Source organism: Myotis daubentonii, chromosome 3 (assembly GCF_963259705.1).
Source record: "Myotis daubentonii chromosome 3, mMyoDau2.1, whole genome shotgun sequence".
NCBI classification, from domain to species: Eukaryota; Metazoa; Chordata; class Mammalia; order Chiroptera; family Vespertilionidae; genus Myotis; species Myotis daubentonii.
In genome coordinates, this window is record NC_081842.1 from 11,450,318 (window position 1) to 11,467,334 (window position 17,017).

Here is a 17,017-nt window from a genome sequence, read left to right on the forward strand (position 1 = left end):
CTAGCATAGTTCATCCATTTCCTTTTCTTATTCCCAAAGTGTTATGTTTCGTTTGGTTTGGTTTTGTAGTAAGAACCAAACACAAAATCTACCCTTAGCAGTGTTTGAAGTGTACAATATAGTGCTGTTAACTGCAGGCGCGATGTTGTACAGATCTTGACAACTTATTCTTCTGGCAAGACTCAAACTTTATACTCATTGAGTAACAACTCCCCACTTCCCCTGCCCTGGCCCCTGGCAACCATCATTCTACTCTCTGCCTCTGTGAGTTTGACTATTTTGTGTGTGATGACATGGTGGCCCTGCAAGATATTATAAGTGAAAACTAAGCCAGTCACAGAACAAACACTGCTTGATTGCATTTATACGAGGTCCCTAAAATAACCTGTGGTTTTGAGGAAAGTCTTATGAAAACTAGAATTGGCAAAGCTAAGTGACACTGGAGGAAAAGGCTGGCCCAAGGTCTCTCGGGCGGCTTGCATGGCCTCAAGTCCTGGTGGAGTGCTCGGCTCCCAGCTTCTACCATCCTCCCACTGAGGAAGATGATGGTCACGGAGCTGAAAATACTGCAAGGTCTAGGGAAGAGAAAAAAAACCAGGTAGAGATCTTGAGAGACTGCAACTCTCCTACATGGGAGGTAAGGAGCAGGTGTTGTTTGGAGGGGAATGTTTTATTGTCTGTTACTTCCTCACTCTTCCCATTAAAATCATAGATGCAAGAGAGGAAGGAAATGATACTTCGGCAAATGGAAATTTGAGAAAATACAACCTACAAGGATGCACAAATCCTGTGGAGTGAAGCTGTACTGGAGACACAAATCTTGGAGGACCTGCAGGAGCCATTCTCTTGCTTTCTTCCCTCTATACTTGTAGCTTCCGGCTCATATTCCAAGTCTCTCTTGGGAAATTGGCTCCATTTCTGAACCATGAGCTGCTCTGAACATTAATCATGGCTAATTCATCTTTATACGCCTTCAGAGACCCTCATAGAGCACTTTGCAACGGTCCCTCGATGGATATTTGTTGAACTGGATAAGTTTTAAGAGGTGTTGTAGACTGAGCACCAATCAAGGGGGGAAGAGATTTAGGTTCGGAGGAGCTGGCCACTTGTGGGCTCTTTAAGCACTTCGGTCTCTACTCTCAGTTTCTCACTGGTAAGTGGAGGCAGTTGCCTTAAATAACCTCCAAGATAACTTGCCACTGTAACAGTCGGCAGCAAAAGTCTCTCTTCCTTTTGGAAAATGTAAACTTATGTCTCAGGTTTGATCAGACACTCTGTAAACCCAGTGGGAATTCCTCATTAAATATGCACAAGTAAAACTGCTACCCGGAATAATGAAATAATAACCTAGCCATTAGTCCACTTGAACATGATTGCTAATAGATTTTGTCGTTCTACTGTCAAAAAAATAAATAAATAAATAATTGCAAGCTACTTTCATTCAGTGCAAATTACTTCCTTGGACTGAAAGGCATGAATTCTTTTTGGAACATAGCAGTTCATCCTAACCCACTAGGGTTATATTTTAAAAGTATAGCCAAATGTACTTCATAAAGTATCCAAATTACTTTTACAAAAAATAAAGTTAAATCCAAGTAGAAATTATCTGAATATGTAAGAATTTCTCATTATATTTATAAACTGGAAGAATTCCTTACCTTGTGGATATATGGTTCTATAAATATTTAGTTCTTGATGTTCACATTTGGAGCTCTATCTGCTTCTATCATTTTCTTCGATGTATTTCTAAACATTTAAATAATCTGTATGAGTACAAATGCATTATTAAATTAAATTTAGAGTTAGGCATAAAATTCAGAGACATGATTCATGTGAGAAATGTAGTGTTTTAGAAAGAACAGAAAAACGTTCACTAAGAAGAAAATTCAGTTAGAATTTCTTTACATGCTAAATAATCTCTTATATAATAAAAGCCTAATATGCTAAGTGTCCCATCATCTGGGCCTCCGTTCAACCAACCAAAGCGTAAGATGCTAATGATATGCTAAGGCCGCTCAACCACTCACTATGACATGCACTGACCACCAGGGGGCAGATGCTCCGACTAGTAGGTTAGCTTGCTGCTGGGGTCTGGCCGATCAGGACTGAGCGGGATGGGCTGGACATGCCCTGGAGCCCTCCTGCAGTCCCTACCTGGCTGGCCCTCCCTGGCCCTGATAGTGCACTGGTGGGGTCCCTTGGCCTGGCCTATGCCCTCTCACAATCTGGGCTGAGGGGCCTCTAGTTGTAATTAATAAATATAAACCACTGTCATTTAAGCTGCCTATCAAAGTGCTCCTTTGAGTAACAATGATGAAATTGTTAAAATGACTGAAATTGTTTTAGAGATGGTGCTTAGTGTCAAATATCGGACTACTTTTCACTGGCATTGGCCGGAGAGACATTGCTTTCTCTAGGCACAAACCCACAACACTTGAAGGCTATTGGCGGCACAGAGAAGCCTGCAGAAACCTAGGTTCTCCTTTCTATACTCATCCTGAATGTCTGTTTCCTCAAAATATTCAACTGGTAGTATTGGCCATGGGCAACTCGCTGACTGAGGAGACACTGAGGGGTTGGTTGATTAAAAGACAATGGCTTTCAGCAACAGCAACTTCCTCCCAGTTCTAGAGGTATTTCAGAATCCACTGGGGATGGTTGGGTAAACCCCCACCTCAGTGATCACTTCAATTATAAACGTGCACTAAACTCAGGACATGTTTCACTCCCGTGCCACCCAGATGCTCCAGAGGGTGCACCAGGCACAGGCCATGGGAACCATTGCTGGGCACTTCCAGGATTCCATCCCTGGGTTCATTCCCACTCGGAGGACCTCACATCAGCCCAGGACTCCTGATCCTCTCCGTGAAAAGCGATCAGCTCGCTTACCAAGGATCGAGGAATACCACCAGCAGCTTGGGGTCCACTGAGGCCTCCACATCCCTGTAAGTTAAACACACAAGGAAAGACAGAAGTGTGCTAATAATACCGGATCCAGTTTTCACCCGTTTATTCATTTATTTGTGTGAGGAATAATGGCGGGAGGAGGACACTCCTGCCCCTAGAGTAGGCCTTCTGACAGTTGCCAGGTAATGGTTACAAAGTCATTGGATATTTTTTTCTTCCTATTAGAGTGGACAATCAGAAGAAACAAAGAAGGGACAACCAAGGCACAGTGACAATACCACTGAGGTACTAAGAACCACTAATCTGCATCACCCTACAGCCCACCCCAACCAAGTCTTCTTTTCCTCCTGAAAGGAATTTCTGAGAATGATAGCAAGTCAGAGCCTAGGGCGATAACTAGTTGTTTTAGGAGAGATAAATGCCAATAGCAGTATTGATCATTTTATTATCACTTAGGCTGAAAGAAGAAAAGTGTGGGTACACATATGTAAAAAATGAGCGCAATTCCCTTCAAGAGTTAACTCCTTCTGGCCCAGCCTTCTTAAAGCAAAGCAAAAGAAGTTCCAGACATCCGGGATTAGGTGACAGATTGTGGGCACTGATGCAAAGCACGCTTGAGAAAGGGGGGAGCCCAGGGCTCGCACACAAAGGCGTGGAGTTCCCAGGCCGAGGGCGGCCCAGCTGGGGGCACAGAAGCGCTCTGGGCGCAGCGACGCGCCAGGAAGCGCCTGCGGCACTCGGGCGGCCCGGCCCCTCTGCTGGTGGCTGGGAGAAGTTAGTCACCCGGAGCCCTAACCCGGAGACTGGCGACTGTCGGGAGCCTCAGACCCGGGAATGGGGGTGGGAGGTGGGGGGTGGGAGAGGGGGGAGAAATTCGGTCCCGGGACGTCTGGGAGGAGGCGAGTGGCGCGCGGGACCAGGGGGCGCACGGGAAGCTGGACGCGGGGGGCGCATGGGAAGCCGAAAGCCATTTGCTGGTGGATGGAGTGGCAACGTTTAAGAGGCCGGAGCTCGCGGGTGTGCAAAGGGGAAAAACTTTCGGCAGGAATTTCCTACCCAAGGAAAGAAAAGCTGGAGAGAAGGAGGCAGGGAGAGACTTGAAATGTCTCAGTAACTTTCAAAACACACCAAACACCCCTTCAGGAGATGAGGTAAGCCGAGGTTAGCCAACCCCAATTCGTTGTGAAATATCAGACGAATCCGGAGCTGCTGTGGCTTTAAATGAGGCCAAGGAAATCTTCTGTTTTTCTTACCCAAATACTTGCTCTCCCCCCCCCCGCCCCCCCCCCCCCCGTCCTTGCTCCCTCCTTCCACCTCGCCGGGTTCCTTCCTCCTTCCTGGTCTCCCTTTCCTCGATCACCCCCCTCGCCCGCCCTCCCCCATCTGATTAGGCGCGGACCGGGAAGGGTGGGAGTGGTGGGGGAAGCTCTCCCTTTAAGAGGCAGCTTGCAGTGACGAATTGTTGAAATTGCCATTGCAGGATGGCATGCCGCTATAAATTCATTGTTCCACCTCCTCGCATCTTCACAGCGCTCGCGCTGCTCTCGGCGCTCGCAGCGGCCGACTGGGGATGACCGCGGCCAGGAGGACACCGCATCCGAGGGGACACGGACGCGCCGCTTCGCTGGCTCGCTGCAGGCCGCCCCCGGCGTTTTTGTTTTAATTTTTTATGGCCTTTTTCTCTTTCTTGCTTCCTTTCCTCTTGGTTTCCTTCGAGTCGAAGAAAGCCACCCAATAAGCAAGAAAGTGAGCTCCGGAGCGTGGAGCCCCCGCTGCCCACGGGTCCCGGGGGCGGGAGGCGGCGCACATCACCTTCCTTACTTTTCGTGGCTGCATTTGGGGAGGATTTGGGTCCCCCCTCCTTCCTCCTTTTTCTCATATTTGCTGAATCTCCACCATCCGGCTTTTCTCCTTTTTATTATTTCCCCCTCCCTCTTTCCGGAGCACGAATCCAAACATTTTCCAAACCAACAAAGAAAAGTTCGCACGCTGGCACGGCAGCCCGGACGGACGGGCCGGCGCTGCTGCTGGGTCCCCCTCCCAGGACACTTGACTCAACTTGCAAGCGAGTGTGTGCCCCCCACCCCCTCCCGCCCCGGCACCTTCCAGAGCGAATAACAAATACCCATAGAGTCCCCGCGCGCAGCCCCTCCCCGCGGGCAGCGCACTATGCTGCTCAGGTGGGCGTCCCTGCTGCTGTGCGCGCTCCGCCTGCCCCTGCTCGCCGCCGGCCCCGCCGCCGCACCTGCCCAGGATAAAGCCGGGCAGCCTCGGGCTGCGGCAGCGGCAGCGGCCGCCCAGCCCCGCCGGCGGCAGGGGGAGGAGGCGCGGGAGCGGGCCGAGCCTCCCGGCCACCCGCACCCCCTGGCGCCGCAGCGCCGGAGCCGCGGGCTGGTGCAGAACATCGACCAGATCTACTCCGGCGGCGGCAAGGTGGGCTACCTCGTCTACGCGGGCGGCCGGAGGTTCCTCCTGGACCTGGAGCGGGATGGATCGGTGGGCGCCGCTGGCTTGGTGCCCTCGGGAGGCGGGCCGAGCGCCACCGCGCGCCACCGGGGCCACTGCTTCTACCGGGGCACGGTGGACGGCAGCCCCCGGTCCCTGGCCGTCTTTGACCTCTGCGGCGGCCTGGACGGCTTCTTCGCCGTCAAGCACGCGCGCTACACCCTGAAGCCCCTGCTGCGCGGGCCCCGGGCCGAGGCGGAGGTCGGGCGCGTGTACGGAGACGGGTCCACGCGGGTCCTGCACGCCTACACCCGCGAGGGCTTCAGCTTCGAGGCCCTGCCGCCGCGCGCGAGCTGCGAGACCCCCGCGTCCCCGACGGGACCCCTCGAGCGCCCCTCGCGGCGCAGCAGCCCGGACCGACGCTGGACGCTGGCGCCGCAGCTCCTGGACCGGTCGGCTCCGCCGTCGGACGGGGACCAGGGACCACAGACCTGGTGGCGGCGGCGACGCCGCTCCATCTCCCGGGCCCGCCAGGTGGAGCTGCTGCTGGTGGCCGACGCGTCCATGGCGCGGCTGTATGGCCGGGGCCTGCAGCATTACTTGCTGACCTTGGCCTCCATCGCCAACCGGCTGTACAGCCACGCCAGCATCGAGAACCACATCCGCCTGGCCGTGGTGAAGGTGGTGGTGCTGGGCGACAAGGACAAGAGCCTGGAGGTGAGCAAGAACGCGGCCACCACGCTCAAGAACTTCTGCAAGTGGCAGCACCAGCACAACCAGCTGGGGGACGACCACGAGGAGCACTACGATGCCGCCATCCTCTTCACTCGCCAGGTAGGTCCAGCCGGGTGGACGGAGGTCGGGCCGTGGGACAGCCATACTGGTTGCTGGCGTCTTCCGAAAACCACCTGCCCCTCTGGATATGCTGACCTGCTTCTTGCAGGACACCCACTCTGCTCCTGTATTCAGGGTAACCCCAGCAGCCGCCCCAGCCTTAAAGAACCAGAGCTGCTTAGCCAATCAATCAGTCAATCAATCAATCAGGCAGGCAGGCAGGATGTCTCTAGTCCAAGATATGGTGTCATGGATGCATCAATAGGATAAGAAGGGACTAGAATGCTAGGGGAAATGAAGATAGCTAAGTGGGGAAGGGAAAAGCAAGTGTGTCTTGGAAATCAGGGCAAATAGAACTTTGTCCAACTCCATGGAATGGGCTTGATGGGCCATCCACTGTAGTCATTTTTATCCATTCACCTTCCTTTGTGATGTTTATACATTCGTACTTAAACCTCTTCCACATTCAGTTGAGGGAAGAGTTTGGGAAGCAAGGACTCTTTAGTCAGTCTGGCTCCCGGATGAGGTTCTTGCATGTCCACCCTGTTGGAATCTCATTCCTGGGAAGGAAGGAATGCAGGAGGATGAGGAGGATGTAGAAACCCAATTTTGTGAGGTTCCTTGGTTAGAAACCCAATCTTGTGAGGTTTCTTGGTAACGCCTTTGGCTTGGATGCCCAGTGCACTGCCAGCACTGCCTGCTCAGTGAAAGGTCACACTCAGCTTACATTTTTTGTGTTTGGGATGAATGTTTCTGAAGCTCCAGTGTGGAAAGATCTGGGCAGAGTTAAGACATGGGGCAGAATGTTTTCTCATGTTTTCCTCTTTTAAGGAAGACGGTTACAGAAAGGGAAAGACATTGATCTTTATAGGCCCAGAGGTTCTATTTGAACAATTTCTATTTGCACAATCATCAGACACCATGTGAGTGTGACATGCAGACACCAAAGTCTGGGCTGGTTCTGAGCCTGGCTTGCTCAGCTCTGAGCCTCAATTTGCACAACTCTTCTCTAACTGGTAGTTTTAAGTTGTGCCTCTCAGATACCTGGTAAGAAGCGACTTTTAAAGCTCATTCTTTAAGTGTTTGAGATCCACCCAGTATAGATGAAGGATTAGAAACTTTGAAAGAGTATGCAAAACCTTGGGACGAAATGGAGCAACCAGAGCTAGGATAGGAAATTCAATGGTGGCTTGCAGGAGGTTTTAGAATCACAGAGCTCCACTACCAAATTCCCCCCCTCCTCCCCTTTTTTTTTCACTAAGGTACCCTTGGCATGAAGAAAACGTGTTGATAAATTTGGAGTGGAGAAAAACTTGTGGTTTCTGGGGTAGACATAAATGTAAACCACAAGTAAACAAAGACAGCAGAGGGCAGCAGCTTAGGGAGAACCCAGCAGGACACAGTGCTATGCACCATGGAAAATCTGTCTCCTCATGAACTGATCTCCTGGAAACATCCTTTCATTTCTCTGCACAACATTCACCTTTGAAACGGAAGAACATTCGTTTTGCATTCTTCAGTGTGAAGTTCTGTAGAACTATTTCTTTCTTCTTTGGTTTCCAAGTTCTTTCTTTTCTTTTCTTTTTTTTTTTTTTTTGAGCAACTTTCCATGTCTGGATTTCTTGCTTTGCTACATCACAAGAGGCTGCCAAGAAGGAGGCTCCAGAGAGTTTATGGAAGGAAGTTCTGTAAAGACAAAGGGAAAAATACTTTTGTAGGCAAACTGCTCCAAAGAGTAGGTCATTTTAATGCTTCACTTTCCTTTTTAAATGCAAATGCACATTCCATACTTTTTAAAAAATTAATAGAAAACTGTTACTTCTTACCTCCTGCCCCACAGTTTTCCTAATTGCTTCCCTGGAAAAGGGAAAACTAGTCAGTGATTCTAAATGATGTCTGTTGCTTTTTCTGGATTTGTTTTTAGTTTGGGTAGCTAACATTTTCTATTTTCCAAGCTCTGAAACCTACCAGTATATTTTAAATAGATGAACGCAAGGGAGAAATAAATGAACAGTCTATCTTATTGCTCATAAGTATCATAATAACACTTATTTCTTATTTGGTCCACACATGGAAAGCTTTTTGCATGGGCCCTCTCTGGCCTGCTCACCAAGCAGAATCACACTTTCAGTGAAGCAGTTGCCATTTAGTTTGGGGCTGGCCTTCTGGTATATACATCAAACTGGATGAGGACCAAATATCTGAAAAGCATGTGTGTTATGCATACATGCACCTAATTTAAAAGAGTGCTATTAATTAAGGAGCTGAGAAAAATACTCTGAGACCCTTATGCAGCATGCACTTGAGCGTACTTCAAAAATGCAAAGTTAATCTCCACCTAATGCTTCAGAATGTGGAAAACACATTCTGGGCTAGAGGAGAAATGATCTGAGCTCTCCTATCCCAGGGAAATCAGATCTCTTAAGACCTAGAGAAATGTGTTCGCAGCTATTTCTTTTCAATGGGAGCTACCCAGAGTTGGCACCAGGATCCTACTTTTACAACTCTGTTTTGATGTCATAAATCCGTTGCTTAGCAGCCAGACGCCAAGCCATGAAATCCATGTTTTGATGGGCTCCGAGCTCTGTTCAAATTTTGTGTCCAGCTGTCTTCTGCTAAATTACTTGTTTTTCGGGCATGAAGCAACTGTGTGAGGATGTGTTTTCCACCCCTGTTTACTAGCCGAGGCCACCTTGAGCGTTGTGTCCGGGAGTCAGCAGAATAGCGCTAGTAATTCATTTATCAAACTGACACGCTTCATTGTCAGGACTGTCCCCCAGCACTCAGTACTGTACCAATTAGAGAAACTTTAGCACCAGTCAGTTTTCTGGCCCAAGAGTCGTTTTTCATTCTGGAATGGCACTTATGCTGGAATTCACACCACTTGTGCCATCAAGCAGCCGAAATCCAATCTCCCCAGGATTTAATTGTACTTTCCAGAGTTCTTTCCTTATTCCTAGCTTCTTCTTTTATTTGAAAGTAGTTTCTTTAAAGATAAACTCTTAAGCCCATTTTGGAGACCATGCACTTTTCTTTAGAAGCAAAACCCCTACCTGCTTGATGAGAAAATTGGCAGGTGTTTAACATCCCCCAACTGGGACAACACCAATGAAAGCTTCACTCATTCGTGGATGGAAAGCATTGGATTGTCATTGAACCAGCTACGAGACTATGCAATATAAAAGGTTCATTCACTTTCATTATTAATTATCAGTGTGGCAGTCAATAGGCAGTTGCCTCTCAGCTAACACCTCTTTATGTTGTGTGTTATAATGCTGTGGTGGGGACTCCACTGATAGCGTTTCTTCTTTCCCATCTGGCTTCTTGTTAGGTGCAGACAGTAGGGGGCCCTACAAGGAGGCCAGACGCTTGAAGGAGGCAGAAGGATGTGCTTTTTCTTATTTGCTTGCTGACTGGACTGGCAAAATCCATCTCATATTTGAGTTCAAATCCCATTTAAAGCCGAAATGAACCCTTAGCAAGAATTTATAGCCTATAGGTCAACCCCAATTAATAAAAGGCAAAATAACTCAGAAATGGGAAGATTGGGGCAGATTGAGCAGCTCTAGTTGACATTTGAAAAATGATTGATGAATTGAAAGTTGCTAAGAGAGTAGACCTTAAAAATTTTCATCACAAGAAAAAAAACTGTCATCGTGTGGAAATGGATGTTAACTACACTTACCATGGTAATAATTTCACGATAAGTACATTTGTCTAATCATTATGTTGTATAATTGAAACTAATATAACATTATAAGTCAATTATATAACAATTAAAAATAAAGACATTGTGAAGAATATTCTGAAAAATCTAAAATCTATTAGAGACAATATAGCACGATACGCAGAGCCTATTTCATTATTGTCTTTCTTATAGAGTACATGCCAATACTGCAGATTGAAAATACTAGTTCCTTCCCACCAGGTCTTATAACCAGGGGAGATGAAGCAAATAAATGTATAAGTCATTCTAATGTTAGGAATCTCTAATCAATGCTACAACTGAGCTAAAAACAAAGTCTGCAAAAGGAGAGGAGAGGGAACAATCAATTTTATCTATGGATCTTTATACAGGCTTCATTGCACATGTACAATTGAATTGACCATTGAAGGATGGTTAGATATTTTTTGGAACCACCGAGCTTTCAATGAACATTTTTTACATACTATCCATAATCATTAACAGTTTTACAATGAATCTTTCAACAATCTGCAACCTAGTATCATTGTTGTGATTTGACAGAGAAGGACACTTATACAAAGAGAAATAGAGATAATCTTAAGAGCTACAGATGACAAATGACAGAGAAGATTGTCTGGTCTATATCTAGTGTTCTCTAACCTAAAAATGTTATAATTAAAATATGCAGATATTCAATATGTTCTTAATAGGCAGAGAGGGATTCAGAGGCTTAAAAAGTGGCCACTTTCCTAAGAATCCTTTAAGGAAAGAGATAAGGAAATGGGTCATTGCTGTGCAGCATGATAACTTGTATGATAGATGAGGTCATTAGATATCATGCAAGTACATAAGAAGGTTGACTGACCCATTTGGTTCAATTTGGAAGAAAGAGTAGGAGATAGCCAGACTCATAAGGAGGAGAAAGGCATTGCAGACACACCAAACGATCATGGCCCAGAGGTAATATGGTGATTTTGTGAAATGGGGTGATATGTGATAGGACAGACAATATCAGAGTGGAAGGGTGGTAGGTTAATCTAGAGAAGACAATAACAATCAAATTATAGAGGGAGAATGAGAAGGAGAACTATAGTATCTCTTCCTTTAGGACACTAATCCTAATGGATCAGGGCCCCACCCTTATGTTCTCATTTATTCTTAATTCTTAATTACCTCCTTATGGGCCCTATCTCCAAATACAATCACACTGGGAATTTAAGGGTTCAACATACAAATTTGGGGCTGGGGGAACCCAAGTCAGTTTATAGCATTGTGCTAAAGAGCTCAAATTGTAAACTAAATTCAAAGAATATCTATGGAAGGAAACAACAGTGACCAGAGGTGTGTTCTGGAAAAAACCTTCTGGCCTATATGGTTGTGTGGATCCAGTAATCTTCAAGAAGAGACTTGGAGTGGTCTAAATGAAAGCAATGGCACCAGGAAATAGAGAAGCAGAGATCAAGTTAAGAAGTGTAAATTAAGGTGGATGTGAGTTAATTCATCCTTTTTGGCAAGAGGAATATTGAGGTTAAGATTTGGGACCAAAATTGATGAGTTATGCAAGAAATAATGGATCATGAAAGTGCAGCTGAGGCTGACAGGAAGCTTGAGTTGCATTGTGCATGGATGAATGGAGGCTAAGATTGTGTCTTTTAAATTTTGGAGGAATGGAGGAATCTTATAAGATCCGGGGTCTATTGTATATATGTACCACAACCTTTTTATACACTCCTCTGCTGATGGCCACTTGGATTGCTTTCATATCTTGGCTATTGTAAATAGCGCTGCAATGAACATAGGGGTGCATATATTCTTTTGAATTAGTGTTTTGGAAATATCAGAGAACACTTAGTAAAGTATGTGATTGTCTAACCACTATGGTGTATGATTTATGGCATATGAAACTAGTACAAAAGAATATTGAATGTAAATTGTAATTGAAAAATAAAATATATTAAAAAAAGATCTGGGGTGTAAACATATAGGTAGGGAAGTTACAAGAGGCAATGGGACCAGCCTTGGATGATAGTCTAGTCAGGAAGGAATAATAGAATGAATGAGAAAGAGAGGACAGTTACAGGAGACTTTTGGTAGATGGAGTCAGTGACTTACAGTGACCTATCAGATATGGCAGGTGAGAGAGAGAGGCACGTTAATGATGTCACTGCTTTCTTATCCTGCACTTCTATATTCTTTCCTGGAACAACTTTGTGCACTTTGTATATTTAGTATGCCTCTAAATTGTTGAATTATACCAAACAGAACATAGAGATAAAGACTATGCTGTATTATCTGTTGCAAAAAAGGAATTTGCTTGACCAAGCATAATTTATGAATGTAAAAAATAAGAGTAATGTCAAGAATAACATATATGGTGATCTAACAGTACCATGGCAAAATAGGTTCAGGAATTGGAGTCTGTAGACATTGGTTGAATGTCAGCTTCACTAGTCTCAAGCTTCCCACTTTGAACACTTATTGCCCCTGAGCTTTAATTTCTCCATCTATAAATTGAATGTTTTCATTGAATACTAACACATGTATAGTTGGAAAGCCATAGAGATCACCTGGTCCAAATTCCTTATGTTAATGATGAAGGAACTTTGTCTGAAAGCATATAAATGACTTACATAATGATTCTTAATAATAGAGTTAGAATTAAAAAGCAGTAACCTTCCATTTGTTATCTCTAATTAGCTTTCATTCTGTTCTCCAAAATGACTCCTCCAAGCATCTACTCCCTCAGTCCCCAACTTGCTCCATTCCTTCTCCCCCTTCTTCTTACTACACATTTATCAGGGAAAAATTCCTAACATGGAACTCTGGGTGGGCCCAGACTATTTTTCCAGCTTCCCCAAGTCCCCTGAATCTAACAAATCCTGTCTACTCCGTCCCCAACAAACTTCCTGTCATTTCCAAAACAGACCCTGCCATTCACCATCTCCTGATGGATTCACCAATCTTTCCTTGTTAGAGTGCCCTTCCTCTGAGACTGTCAGCCTTCTGTTTATCCCTCAAGATCCAATTACCTCCTTCCAGATACCTTTATTGATTCCCCCAAATCCTCTTCTGCGCTCCCTCAACAATCTATTCATAACAGCATGTCACAACCTGCTCCTCTCATAGCGTATCTGTTTTGCCACCAGATCCTCATGTTTCTTAAGGGTCAGGATCAGCTCTTATTTTATTGTGTACCACAGTGTCAGCACCTAGCACAGTGTCTGGCAGATTATGGGCACACCATAATTGTTTGAGGAATAAATGAACTTGGATCTCTTGGCTCCTAATCCAGCTGGGCTCTGTGTGTGTGTGTGTGTGTGTGTGTGTGTGTGTGTGTGTGTGTGTGTGTGTGTGTGTGTGGTGGGGGTGGGGGTGGGGTATTACTTAGTTGCATCAGAAGCATGGATAATGATTGTATAAACATGGGTTATTGTAATGGGTGGACCAACAGGCACAATTAATGTAGTCTCTACTGAGATCCAAATCAAGGCCTTTATAATTGGGATAGCCAGAAAGCCAAATGACACATCAAGAATTGGATTCACAGGTATGGGGGATTGTGGTGTGTAAATGTATGTTTGTGTAATACTATGGCTAAAATATGTTCCACATCAGACTAATCTTCTATCAATCCCTCTTCATAGGAATTGGGTAGACAGATAGATAGACATCTGAGGCTAGTTGAACTTTTCTTTATGCCCTCCCCTTGAGCTCCACACTTGCCCTTCCCAGGTGGTGATATACATAGAAACAGAAGCTGCTGTTATTTAATGCAAGTTTCTCTTCTACAAGGTATTGTTCCTTCATCCTGGCTGCTGTTACTGCAGTTGTGATGATTTGTGCTCTTATCAGCATGTGTTTCCTTTTAGCTCCTTTTCTTAGCAGCACAGAGAGACCTATCTCCTGAGCAAGGCAAGAAATCCTACATCTCCTGTTATTTGTTTCACTTTGCATGTTCACACACCTGCTTGGTTCATTTTTCTCACCCAGTCCTGACCATCACGATTCCCCAAGTTGTACTGTCTTCTCGGCATCTGCTTGTTAAGGTTTTATACTTTGCTGGCTCCCAGTCCCCAACTCCAACTGCAGGAATAGTCTGGGGAACAAGTAGTTCTTCTAAATTCCATAAGTCACAGATATTGCCATATTCATAATGGCCAAACCATTGAATGGTCGCCATGCCAATGACCTCCCTGTCAAGTCTTCATCAGTCTTGCTGCCTATTTCAGCTCTATTTTTGAGTTAGATACAATGTCCCGGTCTTATCTCCTGGCCAATGCCACACCACAAGCCCACTTGTTAAATCTCTGCATACTCTTGCAACCCTCACTTTTTAGTTTTTACTAAATCTCCCATTGCATTACTGTCTGTTTACACCATGGTGATAAAATATTGATCCTGTATGAAAAAAACCTCTTTAACATAACAAAGATGTAATTTACCTTGATATCTACACTAATCAATCAGAAAAACTCTTGTCAGCACTTTTAATTCATTTATCTCTTGTGTAAATACTGTATGTGACTCACATTTCTTCATTATCCCCTCCCCAAATCTAGATAGATGGATAGATAAATGCTATTGCCCCAACAGTATTCTTACTTCTGTGAATAATAACACACATTCCTATAAATTTCAAATAAGATTCTCACCTATAAACATTGCTATAAATCACCACAAAAATAGACGTGAGTGTGATGTGCTATACTCTTACTAATTTGGTGCACAAGTTGAGTTTTAATACATTGGAATGAACATTGGATCACAAAGAAACACATGCATTTACTGTGAATCTTGAGGATGAAATCATAACGGGGCTGCCAGTGTTTGAAACTGTGTGAATTAAATGGAAAGACTGCCAGTTTACATAATTATAGTTACAGAAATATAGTGTGACTATGTCATCAAGGGGTTTAATCAGTGAAAAAATAGCTGCTTCTGTTCATAATTTTGTCACATGCACACATTTCCATGGCAAAGGGCCAAATGCATTTAATGCAATTCAAGGATGACAAGGAGGACTGATGGCCTCTAATGAGCAATTGATTACCAGCACACATATAGAAATTAAAAATCCAGATTAAACTTTGTTCAGAACAGGAGGACCATTTCCATTTGCTGTGGCTCTTCAAACTTGTTAATGAAGTAAGGGGCAAGAAGAGGAAACAATATTGAATTTTAACATTCTACTTGAAGATAAGGAATCTCAGTTGTGGAGATAAACATAAGTCTTGGTTTTAAAAAGTATGTGTGTGCAGAAATAAACTTAACCTGGACTTTTGGTCTTAAAGCTACTAAAAGGATTGGGGGGGGGGGGTGGATTAAAAAATGTATTGTACTATATTATTAAATCTAAGACTTATTATTATGCAAAAGTGTGTTCCAGTTTCAATTTTAAAAACTACTAATTTGTTTTCAACAGCTGTAATTTGAGATCCCACAGGATGACATATAAGGATACACAGGAAACTTTGGTAGGCTACTTGTTGGTTTGGTGATTTGATTCACCAAGCCTCCTTGGCCGAGATTTCCACTGTCTGGAACTATAATAAGATGGCAGCCACAGAGTAATTCATTACAGTTGGGATTTCATAATGCATGGAACACAGTAAAAAATGAAAATGTACTAGAAAATGTACTAGAGAGATCATAGGATATATCATTTAAACATTTTTCACGGTGGTTGGATTTTTATGCAGCAAAATAGAGAAGAGTTAGAAGAATGTTGACAATGAGGAGGTGGCATTAGTTATGTAGTAATAACATCTTGTGCTGGCTTCCAGAAGTCCATTGAGGTCTTACTAGCTTAGCTAGCGTATAGCTTGTTAAAGGTGTGTGAGGTCTACATTGCGTCTGACTGTACATCATAATTCACCTCAATTAAGCAAATGTTTGTTGAGCTCCTTTCATAAGCCAGACACTGTGGTACTGGAGATACTAAGATGATAGCTGTACTAGAAACTGTGCATGTTATTTCAACTAGTACATTGTCATCTTTCATAATAATTAATAATTTTATAAAAAATCTTTTCTCCAGTTATTTACCTATGGCTTACTAGGATACTATCTTGCTTTTTCAGATATAAATGTGCACACTGTCAATTAATTTTTATTGAAAACCATAGGCAAGCACAAGAACTTCTAATGTATATTAATACTCAAATAGCATTTAAGGGAAAGTTTATCATGATACATCTATCATGCAAAAAAAATTGGCTTATATTTTCTCTTTACACTTCCCCATTTTCAATTGTCTGTTGATGTCTCTTTTATCTAAATCTATAACTTGTAACCATTAGTGGGAGATGATCATGTTCCCCTTTAAGAATCTCTTAATATACAACTTCCCACCAGAAAAATGCATATGCTCACTTATATAAACACAATATATTTTCTGAGTACGGATCTGGTTGAGAAATGCTTCATTAAATGCATACATTTCTGAAGACACGACCTGTGAAATTACAACTCAATTTGGAAATTAAGAGTTGCTCTTTCAAGGAATCATGCTTTTAGATTAAAATTTAGTTTCCTATCGAAATTACTGATATATTGATATTCTGCCACAAATATGTGGTTGCAATTTGCCCCTGTGATGGAAAATACATTATTAGGCGGGGCTTCTGATAAAGTTAGCATGCATTTAGGTCGGACTATTAAGGCTTTCCTAAGCATGACCATATGTGAAAGTGGTCCATGACATATGTGTCTGCATACATGGGCTCCAGCTCGGTGAAGGCTCCAGCTGTTACTATAATGGACAAGCTACCATCCTCCGATATCTTTTTAAATGTAATTGAGTCCCCTCATCCTCCTGTGCCTCTGGGGCTCAGAGAAGCTTAGAAGAGTCGATGCCATTGGTTTGTCTTTGGCACATTTCCAGAGCCGAACAGGTGATACCATAAACATACCCCCGTGCTGCCTTTTGCAGTGAGCAAGTGGTTCTCCAAGGTGGACCCTTCTGGCTGGTAATTGATTTTAATGATTTCTTTCTTTCTCCTGGGAAGGATTTATGTGGGCATCATTCATGTGACACCCTGGGAATGGCAGACGTTGGGACCATATGTTCTCCGGAGCGCAGCTGTGCTGTGATTGAAGACGATGGCCTCCACGCAGCTTTCACTGTGGCTCACGAAATTGGTATGC

The 17,017-nt window shown here is 44.2% G+C and overlaps 1 protein-coding gene across 1 annotated transcript in view; it reads left to right on the forward strand.

Annotated features, from left to right (window-relative positions):
* Positions 1-3,808: 3,808 nt before the first annotated feature.
* Positions 3,809-17,017, forward strand: part of ADAMTS5 (ADAM metallopeptidase with thrombospondin type 1 motif 5) — a 48,329-nt gene continuing 35,120 nt past the window's right edge. The window contains exons 1-3 of the mRNA XM_059686775.1: positions 3,809-4,058; positions 4,388-6,186; positions 16,879-17,011. Of these exons, the coding sequence (XP_059542758.1) occupies positions 5,077-6,186; positions 16,879-17,011 (1,243 nt within the window). The 5' untranslated portion in view covers positions 3,809-4,058; positions 4,388-5,076. The remainder of the gene's footprint in view (positions 4,059-4,387; positions 6,187-16,878; positions 17,012-17,017) is intronic.